This window comes from Orussus abietinus, unplaced genomic scaffold (assembly GCF_000612105.2).
Source record: "Orussus abietinus isolate OABI.00-Male unplaced genomic scaffold, Oabi_2.0 scaffold284, whole genome shotgun sequence".
NCBI lineage: Eukaryota > Metazoa > Arthropoda > Insecta > Hymenoptera > Orussidae > Orussus > Orussus abietinus.
In genome coordinates, this window is record NW_019394533.1 from 34,843 (window position 1) to 51,995 (window position 17,153).

Sequence of the window (17,153 nt, forward strand, 5' to 3'; positions counted from 1 at the left end):
TGCCGTTTAACTATTCGCAGAACCTGAGATGCATCACGGCCTTCAAATTTCCATGTCGCCGATTTAATGGAATACTATTAGAAAAATACTTTGTGGCATCGTCTAGGCGGAAGGCTGTACCATGGCGGACATGAATGCCTCCCCTGCAGATGCGGCATCGCCTGTGCAGGTTGGGAGGGCATCGATGTCTCCCAGGGTACACGGCGAGGGAGAAGAAACCGATGCTCTTAGGAAGGGTCAACACCGGGCCAAAATTAGAAGTTCGGAACCACAGAGAACGACCAAGAGACTTGTTAGTCTGCCTTTTAAAAATTCTTTTTTTTTTCTTTTCGTTAGTGTTGTGGTATTGAACATCGGAACGTCATGGCGGAGGTGACCGTTTCGAACATCCATAATCACTAGATTTAAAAGTAGATCGGTTTGTCGTCTTCCGCGTTAGTATGAAATATACAACTTCTGACTGAAATACGTTTACAGGGACCAATGGGAACTGGACTGTCTTCGTCAGCCCAAGCAATGCACAACAACCGGACGGACCTCATGATTCGTCCTTAAAGGCGCCGTTTCTTGAACTTTAGGTCGCTATTCGTGGCGCTCGGTTGACCAAAAGGTCTGTAGACTTTGCAGATAGTCTCCCGAAAATCTTCGGGAGAACTAGTAATCCGGAACTACGTCACGTAAAAGGGTTCCCCATGAAAACATCTTAAGTTAATGGTTTAAGCGTTATTAACTAAATAGTTACAATTTCATGGGCATTCTTGCGACAATGGCCGTTGAAAAAACTTTTGATAGTCCGTTGTTTCTACATCTAAGTAAGGAAATCGTCGCCAAGGTGGGCAAAATGATAACATAGGTTAATTGATGTACTGGATCGTGTACAATTTCGAGTTCTGGCCCAATCGACATCGTCGTTGATCTATTGACGGCCATTGGATGAAATCGAACAATCGTTGCAGCCTACTTGCACGGAAATCATGCTGCGTTTATCAGCAATCACCAATCACTGGAATAGGCATCGCTAATATAATTTTTACCAATGAAATTAACATTCCGTTCGGTGCGATTACAGGTACATTATCTATGAACGGTACAGTAATATCATCCTGTGACGAAAGAACTCTTAACAGTGGTACAACAGTTAATCGGTATTATCGGAAATACCAATTGACTGCAATAGTAAATAATCCTTCTTTCGTCTACCTCTAGAAACGCAATCCACACATTTAAGGATTTACGCCAAATGTCAGTCGATGCGTCATGTCGGAATTTTCTGTATCTCTTTCGTAATGATCGTTGGAAATCTGAAATATCACTTCGTCACTTAGTTAATACGTTCGATTAATTCCCCATGCAGGAAAGACCAGATATAATGAATATTTAGACATAAGTATCTAAGGATAGATGAATATAAACATTACGTCCAGTTCAAGTCCAAGTCCCGAAAGCGCTGATGACGTCAGGTCCACGATGCAACCGAAGGTGCTTTTCTTTCATCCACGTGTTCAACGTGGGGATTTTCGGCACACCATCGATTCTCCGAGAACCATTAAATCGATCTTCTCTCGAGCGACAAAGAACGGTCTGAACAAGATGGGCCTCAAGAACTCGGAGTATGAAAGGAATGGATGGAACAATTACCCTACAGAAGCTTAATATCTTTTAGGTCTAGTAATAACTACAAGGCATCAGTACGTATTGAGGGTTCGGTTCATCCGTAAGATGTCGAGGTGGATGAACGATCGTTAACGCAATAGACTCTAGGGTTACGAGAGACAGCAATTGTTGACTAATCGTTAGTGTAATTAAGATGAGCTACACATAATGGTTTATGTACAAGGACGCTGCAGTACGTTCGCTCGTACGAAGATATATCGGATCGTCCACGATGAATCCGATTAAGTCGACTGACAACCTGTATTAAAGTGGTATATTTATTTATTAGAAAACCAGAAAAACAAGTCACTTATTGTGTCCACGATTTACAGTTAACTCGTGGTACCGATCAAAGCCCTGTCACCACATTTACGAGTACAATCCGTCTTCAGTTTCTTTAAAATACAGAATAAATTTCCTTAAATTATTTAACTTTCGCGGGTAAATATAAACAAACATAAAAAAAAAAGGTGGCAATTTACAATTAAATGTACAAATAAAGGTGTCGCGTGTTGTAGAAAAATATGTTGATTTTTTTTTGTTTCCTTTCCAAGCTTTCTAATTGTGCTCCCTTGACTGGAAGGTACTAAAAAAATACAGAATACGCAGCAACATTCGAAAGTCCTAGGAATATTAGGAGGACGATGATGATCTATAAACGATATCGTTAATCTGCCACGATCGATTATCGCGATTTAGAATACAATTACGGTATACGTTTGTCGGCTCGAGGTAAAAGCTGCGACGCGAACGGAAATGCTGCGGCGGACGTATCTGGCTGGTGTCAGCCATTTTCTTTTTCATTCGAGCGGTTCTACGGAACTTGGTCCTATCGTCGCTTTTGGAATTCCGCATGAGCCACGTTAAATAATATTTAAATAACGAAACTGTATATACGCAGTAAATCGTCGTTCCAATACCTACGCCAGGACAGAATTATTAAATAGATATTTTTGGCAAATAGTAACTAGGTTCCTTAGACGTTTGCCGCTCTTAATTTAATCTCAATTTATTCTCAGTGTTCGGTAACTACTTCTTAAGAATACGTTTAAGCGAACGAAGGGGGAGTTGGCTAGTTAACGTCAATTGCTTAAATCATTCCTTCTCTGGTATTACTATATGCTTCCTACCTTAGATTCATTTTTAAAATCATATCTCCGAACCGCAAGGGGGAACACATTACCTTAGAGTACCTTACCGAAACCGAAACGTGGAGAAAAGGGACAAGAGGGAGCCATCTTGAATGCCAAGTGCGATTGCCCGTTTCTTAGCCTTTGTTACCGAGAGTGTCCAGAAAGATAAGCACGAGATAAAGCGTTATCCCGAATTCTTTAGATCTCGATTCTTCAATGGGAACGCATTAGTCGGAATGATTATTGCGCGGGGAATTTTACAGTTGCGTGTCTGTAAAAGATCTTGCAATAAATAAGGCTTAGGATCGCAAAGACTAGAATCCAAGCATACGAAATATCGAGTTGAAACACTTTTCGAGAGGTATAAAAGCTGCAATCAACATATTTTTTTTCTTTTTTCTTTCTTTCTTTCTCTTTTTCCGAATCTCAGTAATATGGCCCCATTAGGATTCACATGGAAATCTCCGATTTTTCGTACAGATCTATTAATCCGAAATAAAGGAATAGTAACAAAATTTCCCCAGACTAGGAGAGCCTAAATCCACTAAGGAGAAAACCGAACGCTACCTTCGCGCAGGAAAAAGGAGCTATTTCGACTAGGTGAGTTGATTTTGGAGAAACCGGAAACCGGTAATTACCCCGTATCAGAGAAGGAAGGCATTTCTTGCGTTTGTCACATTTGTATCTAAACGGAAACGTCTTAACGCATGTTACCGTAGCGCCCTGCAAGTAACAATGGTTTCATTTAAGTACAAATATATTAATCTCTGGCTTACGAGGAAATGTCATAGATCACCGGCTTGTCAAATCATGAATCGTCCGAAACTCCAAGGACAGGATATAATTAAGAGGAATTTGAGATCTTAAATGTTACCACCTTAAAGCCGTATCTAGCAACGGGTGCAATTTACGAAGCACTGAAGAAACGATTATCTCCGCCGAAATGGACGAGTCTAAGGCAAAGTGAAAGGACTGAAAATGGAATTCTTAAAATAAAATAGACGTAGAATATGCGCGAGAGGATAAATCCCTAGAAAAGCTTAGGTTCCTCCGTACGAGTGCGGCTAATGTCAAACAGTCGTTAACGACGGTAACGCTCCTAGCGGAAAACCGAGGAAGCAAACGAACTCGCATAGCTAATTCCATGACCTTATGAATCACGAGTTAATCACTCGATTACGAATTACACTGCCCGGACATGGTAAGGTTATAGGGCGATTTCGTAAACGCATTGTTTACGGGAAGGATTCCGCGAAGAAACTGACAAAGGATACGAGTGACTCCGAACGAAAGTAAGATGTCCCGTTCTAAAATACCTTTCCAATTTTCTAACCTTCGATTTCCAGCCTGCGCAAAAGTTAAACTCGAGGATCAAGGATAAAAGATTAAGTAAGGGCAAACGCTTCAAAGCATGCTCTCTTAAGGTAAACGAATTCTTCGAGACGTTCCCTGAATCATGCCGTTTTATATGAAATTTCAGGCCTTTCTTACACAGTTCAGCGGTTAAAAATTTAAAACTCGAGGGCTGCTTAATAAAAGACAGTTGTACGTATTTCGACATGGTTTCGTCTATTCTTTCCCTGGAGAACTCGCATGGAGATCTTGCGTAGCCTTGCGCAGTTAATCCTGACCAACATTCGCGTGGACAACCCAACCGATAGAGATCTATCATAGGGGGAAGGAACTCCCTAAGAACAACGGATAAATAAAATCTGGAGAAAAGGTTCAGGTCACTCCGCGGGAACGGCGCTAGGGTAGAGCCCGGCAGGGCGAAGATCGACATTAGCGCCTCTAGCGTCTAAGCGAGGAAGTGGACGAACTCGGCCTAGGGTAATGGCGCCGAAAACTGAGAATACCTTATACAAACACAAATATGTAAATATAAGTAACAGCGATGGGTGCGCACGCGCGCGTGTTTGTAACAATGACGACGATGTGCGACGGCCACAATGACAACAGCTATAACCAATACGGAGCATATAATACAATATATAAATGAGAATACTTACTATCTAAGATGGCATGTGTAGTCGGACCCTAAGGACTAAAATCTATCGACAGTTCCCACCTCTGGTCCAAGAGACCTACTCTGACCTGCACCAAAGGAAAATAGGAATCAAAAAGAAACGGGATCGACGGAAAGGGAGAAGATTCTATGTGCGAAATTACAGGATCGGAAAGCCGGAAGAAGCACCTCTTCTGAGTCGCAACAATAGTGTGTTCCCTAACCTCTAAAGGCTAACCTCCTCTCTCTCTCTTAGTTCATCTACCAGGCACGCAACACACCGTGGTTCACTGTTTTTTTTGTTTTTTTTTGGATTTTCTCAATTTTTGTCTTTTATAATATTTGCTCGTTTTCCCCTCTCTTTCGCATATACACACACATACGCTAGTCACTCTCGCTCACTCTCAGTTTCTTCTTTCGCTTAATAGTCCCTTAAACCTACGCGAAAAGACAAACGCCAACTATATAATATTAGAACAACGTCTCTCGTCAGACAAGACACGAGAATATCACATTGCAGGTGTATGTTTTTATCTCCCTTAAGTTCCTAAAAAATTACCACGATTCTCCTTATGTGTGTGTGTATGGTGTGGTGTGGTGTGTGTGTGTGTGTGTTTTATGTTGCGATGGGAGCGGGCATATTCGCACAGACTTCTCAGGATTGCCACAATGTTCGTTTTTTCGTTTATTTTCGAGTTTTTACCCTCTCCTCCATCCAGAGGATAGGATCGAATTACAAGGACAAGAGGAATCATTATTGTCCCTGGCAGTAGGAAACTGTTGTACTGAATTGTACTGAGACCTTAAAGAATATAGGACTCCATTTTGTCGCGAGTAGTGCAAGACTCAGTTTTGTGTATTATACATTAGACGTAAGCATCTACAATCGTTACAAATCCATCGTACTAAAATCGTAATAAAATGACTCTCGAACCATTTCCTTTATTTTCTTTTTTTTGGTATTTCTGGTATAATTGTCGTACAAGACTACCCGAACCAAGTATTACTCGAAAGTAATAATCACAGTTCTTGACTTTTGTTCCGTTTGCCACATTTCCTGTATATTATATTAGCGGATGAAAATAATAACAGCGTAAAGAGCTCTGTGGAGATTCTTGGAGACCTTTAGGATTTTATCAATTTCCCTGCACCCTCGGTTGTACGTAAGTACTCCTTCGTACGCGTCTTGCATATGGGAATTGGTACTTTCAGCAAATCAGTCCTTCACAAATCAACAGCGTTACCTCTCAATTATTTTAGTATTTATATTACTTTTAACAGATTAACTACCCGAGTCGAATGTTACTATCGAATATTATAATCACAGTCACCAATTTATACTGTTCATCACTTTGTTTAGTTATCTTTTTTCTTCCTTTTCTTTTCTTTCCCTCTATCTTTAGGTCAACTCCGAGTCAACGAGAAACTACGAGTCAATCCTGCGATATCTTAGCGAGCAACGCCCGTGTACACATCTGTGCGTATGTATTATATATATATATACCTATATATATATATATCTCTTGTTTTGTTATTCGTTTGTTACATACAGAGCATGCACAAGCTACCCGCATATATTTTCACAACATTCAATAATGGACAATATATCCTCTAGTGGGGCCGTATTATTCGATAATACGCGTGAAATCATAATATGAAGATATAGGCTAGTAATTCGTAATAAATATATTAATATTAAAAATCGTATAGTTTCATTTACTTATCCCTCTACTACGTGTATTTATGCGCGTAGGTATATATGCCTGTACATATATATGTTCAAATGTCTCTTTGAGAATCCCTTACCGGCGTATGTATGCGTGTGTATGTGCACACGTCGGTGCATGCGTAATGTAGGTGTGTATGGTATTTTGTGTATATATATATTTATATATACATGTATACGTATACATACATATATATATATATATTCTTCCTGTTGGACGTGCGTTACGCACATGCACGCGAACCGGTGTACTTAACGATAAGGTCTGCAAAGGATGTTACTTCCTATACGGGGAAGATCGCGCCGCACTCGCGATATACTCAATATGACTCAATACGCAATGTACAGGTGTGATAATCAATGATAATCGATAGTCAATTGATCAGCAGCCCTCATCTGCTGCGGTCGAGAGAGATGTGTTTACATCAAAAATTCATTGTCGCGCTCCTCCACTCGACTCTTAACCCAAAGCCAAACAACGCCAACGTCGACGTCATATAACTTTCTAATTAATTATATTTACCCCCCTCCCCTCCTAGTATCTCACCAGGCGGAATACATCGATAAAGCATTAATCGTCAGAGACCTAAATGTCTAAATTCAATATTATTATCACAACAAATGTCTTCCCGCCAAATCCGCGGAAGGATTCGTCTTACTCTCCGAATCGCGTGCATCATTGGTCGTCACTTTCGAAATCGTGTCGGTCTGTCGGTCCGTTATCGTAACTTGCCCTATGCGTATCGGGTATGTCTCCAAACCCCTTACCCTACACTTATTCTCCTGATAAATACATTAGTAAAACGCTATTGCTGATAACGGGTGTCCTTAATGGTGGTATAATAGTTCTGGTAGCTCTCGTCGTTGATAGTGTCATCGGGCACGATGGCTCGTCTAATTCTTGATTTTATTATCGGGAACCGTTCATTGACTTAACTTATCACTGCCGATGATTGCGACGTACTTGAATACTTGACAAAAGGGGGAAAGAAAGATTCTGGGTTGGAAGTTGAAAAGACGAAGACCTGAGACTCATTTGGAGACGCTTCCAATACTGAGTGTAAGTGATGGAGGCTGATGAAATTCTCGGAACTTGTTGCATTTTCAGAGAATTCCTGGATAGACCTTATCAACGACGGAGGATAGAGCTGATTACCGTTTAAGGAATGGCACCGCTATCGGCAAACACCAATATCACGGACGAAGTAAGACATACGTAGAAGGATAGATCAATGGATCAAAGTTGGTACTTGAGAAAACGATGCGTCCATTATTGCCTAGGTGCATTAATGAGAAAAAAGGGCTTTGTTGTGGACGTTATGATCATTTTAATGCAATAGCAACTGACAATCCAATTAGACGTACCAGAATGATTCGATAAAGAGGTTAACTGATAGGCAAAAAGAAAAGTAATGTGTCAATTGGATCCACGCTACTATTGATGTATGACAGCGCTATAGAAAAGAGATTACTCGCAATAATATCGTCGTTAGCTGAAAACTGCAGCTTTATTGCGTTTCTCAAGTTATCGGAGAACGTTGCTTCTCAAAATTCAACTTTTTGTCTTACTGGAGGTCACAATGTGGCCTATGATAAGCGCATAAGTAATTCGAATTAAACGCGCGATCACCAAAAGTGGGATATATTGTTTTAAATGTGCGATCATAAAAATATGACTGATTTTTCGAAAGTCTCGTGGTCTCGCTTTTATACAGCAACACAATGCAGAGACGAAATGTACAAATGTGAAAAGAACGGTTCATTTTATCCAGGATATCGACGGTAAGTGAATCGAACATAGTGGCTGATCTCTCGTGCAACTAAAGGGCTGTATTTTAATAGAATACAAAAGTAAAGTTTGCAATTTCCAAGCCTGTGACGAATTCTATATTTAACTAAACCTGCATTTACCCTATCCTTCTACGTGCGTGACCTCACTGATATAGTTTCCTCTTTATTTGGCAATAGTTGCCTTCAGTCGGCATTATTTTCGTATACAACACCACGAGAGTTGATAATCATTTAAAAAAAAAAATAGAGAAAAGAAAAGTTTCCACTTCGGTAAACATATTGTTAAAGGATATCAATAGCCAATGATATTCACAGAACGTCCTACCCAATAGTTATAGAATTGATAAACGTCTTACTATTCCCATACATATCCGACCGTATCCAAAAAGTCCACGACATTCATGTGTTTCCCGTAAGTCGAAACTGAGTAACATGAGGTATATTTATAAACATGCTCCCCGGATGCGCAATGATTTGGGTAAGAACATCTTTTTCCTCATACTCACGCACGTAATATTCGGGTAGCATCTAAGTTTAGGATAAGAGCTTTACCTCAGATTTTGCGGGTAATACTTGAGTTTTAAATAGTTGGGTAAGGTGTACCCAGCATTCTGTCGCTCGATTATCCGGTTATCCATTCATCCCCGTAATCTTCAAAAATGAAATATCGCTTAGCCCATTCGCTGCCAGCTACGAGAAATCTCGTAGTAAGCGTACGTGCACTGGGAGACATCAATGCCCTCCCGTCCTGCACAGGCGATGCCGTATCTGCAGGGGAGGCACTCATGTCCGCCATTGTACCAAGACTGCCTCTATATTTTCCTGGCATCGAATGAGTTAAACGGTTTCACTGACTGATAATACGTAGACCATTCGGATAACAGTGCAATCGGGTACCTGGGCCAGTAGAGAAAAAGAGAGAGTGGGTACCCGCTACCAAAGTCTTTCAGTCAGCATTCTATAGTCTGACGTCTGGATGATCTAGGTAGATATTATCGGGACCCAATATCTCGAATACCTCGATAAAGCTAAGAGGGCTATTCGGTATCATCTCGTACACATCGCAATCTCAGGTACCGTATTTATCGTCGGCGTCGGTCGGTCATCTCCCTGTCGCTACGCTTACAATGATTAATTATCTTAAATTAGATCCGTAATACAACTAAGTTAAGGTTCACGTATCCTATTATGTACCTCTCCCGTTATAGCTCGATACGTTTAATATGTTGGCGGTTTCATCTCCTTCCCGATCGCTTCTGAGTGTATTTGCGCTTCTTCTCCGTGAATCGACTGGTAGAAAGCGGAAAGAATCGTTGGACTTTTCAAATTGCTGCTCTTCGCGACGCTTCGCCTTGAGAGAGCCGAAAAGATTCTAGACACTTCCGGCGCCACCCGCGAGACCAACTATCGCAAGGGAAAATACGAAGACCTAAAACTGACTCCTGAATGTTTTTCTCTTTTATCTCCCTCGTTTCCCTTTACCGGGAGTAAAGAACAACCCGCTATCGATATGAGTATCTTTCCTTCGGCGTTGCCTTCCATCGGAAACATCGAACGAAGCGTCGAAATAGAAAACCCACGCCGAATCGACGATAGTCAATCTCGCGAGTTCCTTTCCATTTGTTTGCGGCTCTTAGCGTCGTCATTTGGTTTTTCATTCCATCAGGTACCTTCGACGTTAGGAGTACTAGTAAATTCGATTCAAAACCGTGTTCTGACGATACCCCGAACCGATATCTCGAAGCTCAAATGATTAGCGGGGAGCTCTTCCAACCCCACTAATCCCAGTGTCATCTAAATCATACTAAACGCGAGGCGTACGGTATATTACATGGTCGATCGATCGCCATTTATCGCACGGGTTCACTGGCGCTCTTGTACATCACGAGTGAAGAATTAGCAACGGTATAAATGAAGAAGTCAAGAAGCGTCATCTTATCGGGTCGATGCGTTAGGTGACGACCGTCTTGATCGATATCGCGCTATTTCTACAATTGGCCGACAAGGCTCGAAAATTTAGGTCCAATTGCGATAATCGCCGTCGCTGATTCAGTGTCCAAGTTAGATCCCGATCACGTTGGACCGATTGATTTAGAAAACAATCCCTCTTCAAGGGGAAGGGTCTGAGATATCACCGGATCAATTGTTTCATCGTTCTAAAAATTGATATTCAACTCTTATTCCATTCCGAGTGTTACCTCTCGACCGACATCGCGTTTCTAGTATCTATTAAAAGAGAGGAAAAAAAGAAAAACTTGAAATTCACCTTTATGGATGGGCACTAAATGTCATTTTATAAAAGGCAGGAGCAAAAAGTGTACGCCATCTTGTTTCTATAATACTGAACCGTGTGCGTGTAACGAAAGTACATGAAATAGTAAACTTTCAGACTGATACTACTACAACTGTTTTTCTTCTCGATATGGTATCTTTAAAACTTCTTTTTTCATATTATTTTCCGCTAATGTCTACCTTAATGCGTGATGAATCTCTTTACACATTGAATTTTTGGTAACGTCTCCTGTGTATCCGTGTATTAGTGTCAACAGTGAATCATAAATAAAAGCTACCGAGAAACACAGGTTCATTATACATTTCGGAAAAGATATAAACGTACGTCATCGCAAAAAGAGCACAAACAAAATATCAATTTTAAGATCAATTAACAGACTCATATCCCTTATTTCGGACAGCTAAATTGCAACTGATTTTCCACCTGTACTCACAAAACAAGGGTACAGAGTAGCTTACATCACAAAATGTACTAACAATAAATGCAAAATGTGGGGAAAAAATGAAAAAACCTTTGAATCGTTATACCACGTAAAGAAATCACAAACCCTTCCCCTTGTATGGACTAACGGAAACGTTTCTAAACCCACAGAGCATCCTCCTGATCCGAGCCAACAGAAGCCCACCACAATATTTTGTTCGGTTACTTATTGAACAAAATATTATCTTAAACAATGCTTTGTTGATTTCTACCTCCAACGTCTTCACTCTTCGAGTCGACGCTCTCGCGAAAAGAAGCATGCTAGTCCTCCCAAACCGCAGACGAGATCAGACCGAGGACCCGGTAACATCGCAAACCTGAATCGAGCCATCGACAATCCGACAACATACGGGGGCACTTCCGGAAATCCGACAAATCGTGTCAGATGAGCCTAGACTGTAGACCTAGCTCCAGAAGCGAAGCAATTAAGCCGTCCATTGGTAGAGTCCCTGGACATCTATCCCTCTCTAAATGGATTTACCGACGTTACCGGATCCTCTTCCGAAACTTGGAATACTCGCCTACTCCTATTCAGTATTTTCCTCTCCTAACAGCCTGCCGCCCTCCCGTCGCCTCCCCCTCCCGTTCTGGCATATCGATAAAACTCTAGATTAATAAATGTTACAGAGACACACTGGACATTGGCACGACAGGTGGCATTTAGATTTAATATACAATAAAATTTACGTTATTGCGATAACATTTGGTATCGTTGCGCCGCTGCCCGGCCGGCCCATACGCGCCATATCCTCTTATCGGAACGACCGCGCGGCGGGCGGCGACGCCAATGCTTCTTTTAAGGTTTCTTTTTCTTTTGATTAGAATGGTACAGTCTAAGTTTGATACTCGCTGCAGTCTTTAAACTGTCCAGCGAAGAATGGAACACTCGTCGAGACGGCGCTTACGTCCCTCGACGGGTCTCGGTTCGCAGCGCCACGGTGGGCTGCGGTGGAAGCGTAAGGCGGTCGGCGAGGTCCGAATCCACGTTAGCCAACAACGCGCGCGTTATCGGACAGTCAAAAAGCCTTGGTTCGAGCCGTACGAATTCCACCGAGCACGGCGAAGCTGATAACGCCCTCGTAAACTATCCTTAGGGCCGCAGAGATATGACAGGCTCCAATGAAAACCTGCACTCTTCGCGCGAATGCGGCTTTACTTTTCTCACGAGTCTCCCTCTTTCTCTCCCATCGAGAATTTAATCGATCTCTATTTTGAGGTTTCTCTCGCATATTATTCGCTCTAACGATTACGTCCCTAGTGTATGTGTGTCTGTGTCTGTGTGTGTGTCGTAATTGACGTTTCACGGAGCGTCTTACGAGAGCATCTAAAGATCCGTGTGCCGAATGCATCAGATGACGATCGTTTATCGGGAACGAAGAAAGAGGGGGGAGAGAGAGAGACAGAGAGAAAGAGAGAAAGAGAGAGAGAGAGAGAGGAACTAGCTAAAGCTGAGACAAACGTCATTGCCATCTGGAGTATTCTTTTCACTTTGGACGCATGAGCGAGTGCTTTGCTCAATGTTGATATAGTTCTGGAAGGGATGCAATACAAATGAAAGCAGTCTTAACTACTATCTTCTTATAGATTCGCTATTTTTGGATAATCTTGGACTCAATATGGAATTTTATCATTTTCTACATTTTTAATTGCACCTACGCGTTCGTCACTCGCGCGCTGTGCAAATTGAAGATATTAAAATGACGCGGAATAAAATAATCTGTTATCCGTAAATGCTTCAATATTAATAACAAAAAAGAGAAACAAAGTATCGATTTGTCTAAGTACACACAGGCCGAATGTAATCAGCCGTCACGAGCATCCTTGATTAAACGACTTCAACGTCTCATCGATGTTGAAGATCATTACCCCGAGTCGCTGGTATAATTCTAATAAAATCTAATTCACATTAAATAAGCAATTTACAACTAATTCAGTCCTACGTAATCTTATAGGAAAACGACTCGATTTCTTCACATTTGATTTTTACTTTGCATTGTATTATTTTCTTATACTATATTTTTAAGACTTTACCGATTTAACCCTTTTTTAATCGTTTCTAAACTCGTATTCCTCTTTTTACAACGCCAGGGAGAAAACGTATATTCTGGTATGTGAAAAGTCGAAGACGATTTCGATGTCTCAAGGAATATATGATAAAATGTCATTCTACCGAAACTATTCCGCTCGTCATGTTTCGCTACAACTGCCAGGAAATCTCCTACGGACTCAATCATTTCTTCCAGTGCATAAAAGCTAAGAAGTTACTGCAGATAAAAATAAATTCTTTCAATCGGTAAAGAAATCGGTAGAGTTAAATGTTCCGCTCAAGTACGTTTACAACACATTAGGACGCGCATCTTGTACTTTTCTCTCTTTCTCTCTCCATCTCTGTCTCGCACTCTTCCTTCGTCCTTTACTGTGTTCACCACATGTAGCCTACATCCTCTGTTAAGTAACTGGTTTCAGCTATTACGTCCCTAATGCGCATCGTAATTGACGATTTGTGGAGACTCTTTGAATTGTTCGGCCTTCCAGCTCCCAACTGATGGGTAATTGCTCGCGCTCTTTAGCACATACATGTACATTAAGCTCTCGAAACGGGGAGAGCGACTTTCGGCTCTGTGAAACTAGGATTACTAGTAGAGGGCCATTCCCTGGCCCCGGAAAGTGCTTCCTCTCCCTGCGTCGGGCATAGTAGTGTTGTGGCTCCACGGGTCGGCGTTAGAGGGAGGGGCGAACGCGCTACCTTTCTCCATCCCGGGGATCCGTGATACTCCAACGAAGGGACTCGACCTCTACATCGACTCACCTCCCAGGAGGTCTCCGGGCAAGTACGAGTTGAGGGAGCTGGGAGTAGCCCGTTGCTGATCGCTGGTGTCGATACCGGCGCTGCCCCAGAGGGAGTTGGTCGTGGGGGGTGCACCCCACAGCTGGCTGGTGGTACCACCCCAGGTATCTGGAAGAGGACCCGTTTTATTGGTAGGTCTTAGGCTCCAACCGCTACCTCCGGAGCCTGCTGTTTGCTGCTGGCCGCCGTGGCTCAGCTGCTGCAACAGCGTGTGTACTTCGCTGTCGGCTGGAGATTCTGCGAAGATTGTTGTGTTGCCCAACACGCAGTTGTTCAACGCTCCTTGGGCCTGAGAAGGAAAACGATTGTTCAGTTTGGAGCCGTCTAATTATCGTCGAGGAATTACTGGCGAAACCAACTGCGATGTCATAAATAACATTCCCCTCTTATCGTAAGACTTAATCATTTTTAAATGATTATATTAATGCACTATCAGGATGAAGTGAAACGCGTCGAGGAATTACTGGCGAAACCAACTGCGATGTCATAAATAACATTCCCCTCTTATTGTAAGACTTAATCATTTTTAAATGATTATATTGATGCACTATCAAGATGAAGTGAAACGCGTCGAAGAATTACTGGCGAAACCAACTGCGATGTCATAAATAACATTCCCCTCTTATTGTAATACTTAATCGTATTTAAACGATTATATTGATGCACTATTAAGATGAAGTGAAACACGTCGAGGAACTTGGTCGACGTCGGTAAAACAGGTTCTTCTAAATACCTACGTTGTCGATGTTCCTTTTTATATTGACAGTCGTGGCGAATTGTATTGGGTATTGTACTAATTGGCATACTCCATCTGTCGTTTTCGTACAATAATTATAAATAAATAGAAGAAAAACTCCAGAAATACCCTGGATTTATGGTTTCTGAGGCTCTAATTGACTGCAGAGGGACACCCGGCGCCATCTGTGATTTCCATTTTAATTAAATTATCAGTCCCAGACTTCGCGTTACCAGTGTTTTAACCTTGAAGCGCATAATACGCTTTTTTGCCTTTATCTCGTCTAAATGTGAGTTTATCGATTACCAGAGTATTCTAAATTGTCGTAAAATTATTCTGATCCTTTCGTTTCTCATGTCAAAGCCTTCGATAATTGTATATTGATCGAAATATGAGAACTCGACGCCATTTTGGTCCTGGTCTGGGCTAAGTTAAAAAATTTGTTTCAAAAATCCAAATTTTGAAAGGGTCAGGATAGCTCCTAGAAGCTCACGAGTCTTGTCTCAAAGTTTCAGACAGTTCTATCTAATACCGCAATTCGCATTTGGACGAGATAAAAGCAAAAAATGTGTATTATGCACTTCGAGGATAAAACAATGGTAACGCGAGGTTTCGGAATGAAAATTTAGATGACATGGAAATCACAGATGGCGCAGGGTGTCCCTCTGCAGTCGATTAGGGCCTCAGAAACCATGAATCCAGGGGATTTCTGGAGTTTTCCTTCAATTTATTTATAATTATTGTACGAAAACGGCAGGTGGAGTATGCCATTTAGTACAATACCCAATATAATTAGACACAGCTGTCAATATAAAAACAAACGTCAGCAACGTAGGTATTTAGAAAAACTTTTTTTACCGACGTCGATCGAGTTCCTTGACGTGTTTCACTTCATCTTAAGATTAGTCGTTTGTTTATCCTTGATATCTTCTTCTAGAAGTTCACGTTATTTTACCAGATTTTTTCTCCTAACCACTAATCTAAATTTCACTTAATAAAGCTGCACAAAAGTTGCAGGCACATGTCCTTTATTTGTATCAAGTCTTGATTAAGTTTCATTGGAATGCTGGGCAATATTAATTCTTAGTTAACAAATTGTAACTTTAAATCGACGCCTCTGTGTCGATTGTTTCAACATTCTAGAAATGTAGAACCGCACATTCCAAAATATGTTAACCGTCTTGAGTTATCCTGTCCATTTCATGAAGAAATAAAATACGATATTTAGTATTATTCTTTCACAAGCACAAAAGAGAGTAATATCTCACTATATTGCCGCCAGAGCCCCATACATTTTACTGCCTGGTCCAAGCATAGTGTAAAATATCTGTAATGAAATTTGTCACGCTCCACCTCTACTCATTTTATCAATAAGTGCATATAGCACTAGGTTTGTTCGCGTTGACTGCACTTTCTACACTCGAGGGTAACGAGGGTACTACACTTTTCTTGAAAAGTGCAGAAGGGTAGATACACTTTCGTTGACGTCCCGAACGCCAGAAAATTTAGTAGAGAGGTACGCGATTTTGAGGTTATCCGTATCGGACGATGACGAATACGAAAATGTAATGCTTCTTCCAGCCTTCCTTCTTGAGCCGTTTTCGTTTTCTTCAAATCCTACAATTCGTTTTATTACCTTGTAATTGTAGAAGAAATTCCTTTCACGAATTTCAGGTATTGAGGATCAATAAGGGTCAGAATATTATTGCAGTAGAATGAAAAATAATTTAACTACACAGTTAAAAAATTATAGTTTAGTTCATTCCAACCGCGGTTACGTAGTAATACATAATTATTGTGAATTTTTTCAAACATTATGTACAAAACTAAAACGCTAAATCGTTCTATACACGAAGAAGATGCATTACTAATAACTTCTATTTATATTACGTTAAGCTGTTAGCATAAATTTTATATTTTCCTGTTTCTTGGTCTTTTCAATTTTGAAATTTGCCGCCAAATTCCCGGGTTGCCCTTCTTGCCCTCGCGCGGGATCGAGGGTAGAAAGTGTAGAGAAAGTGTACACTCGGGGTAGATGCCCTCGGAAAACGAACAGCGACGTTGTGTCACTTCCGTCAAAACGAACGCCAAAATGTATACTTTTCGTAAAAGTGTAGAAAGTGTAGGCAAAACGAACAAACCTTTTTATAACATCTTACACTCACTCGGGATCGAGGGTAGAAAGTGTAGAGAAAGTGTACACTCGGGGTAGATGCCCTCGCAAAACGAACAGCGACGTTGCGTCATTTCCGTCAAAACGAACGCCAAAGTGTATACTTTTCGTAAAAGTGTAGGAAGTGTAGGCAAAACGAACAAACCTTTTTATAACATCTTACACTCACTCGGGATCAAGGGTAGAAAGTGTAGGGAAAGTGTACACTGGGTGTAGATGCTCTCGCAAACGAACAGCGACGTTGCGTCATTTCCGTCAAAACGAACGCCAAAGTGTATACTTTTCGTAAAAGTGTAGAAAGTGTAGGCAAAACGA

General features: G+C 41.2%; 1 protein-coding gene across 10 annotated transcripts in view; it reads right to left on the reverse strand.

Moving 5' to 3' along the window:
- Positions 1-1,913: 1,913 nt before the first annotated feature.
- Positions 1,914-17,153, reverse strand: part of LOC105696013 (trinucleotide repeat-containing gene 6C protein) — an 84,024-nt gene continuing 68,784 nt past the window's right edge. For all 10 annotated transcript variants that reach the window (XM_023432650.1, XM_023432652.1, XM_023432651.1 and 7 more), the window contains one exon: positions 1,914-14,218. In XM_023432650.1, coding sequence (XP_023288418.1) covers positions 13,877-14,218 — 342 coding nt within the window. In that variant the 3' untranslated portion in view covers positions 1,914-13,876. The remainder of the gene's footprint in view (positions 14,219-17,153) is intronic.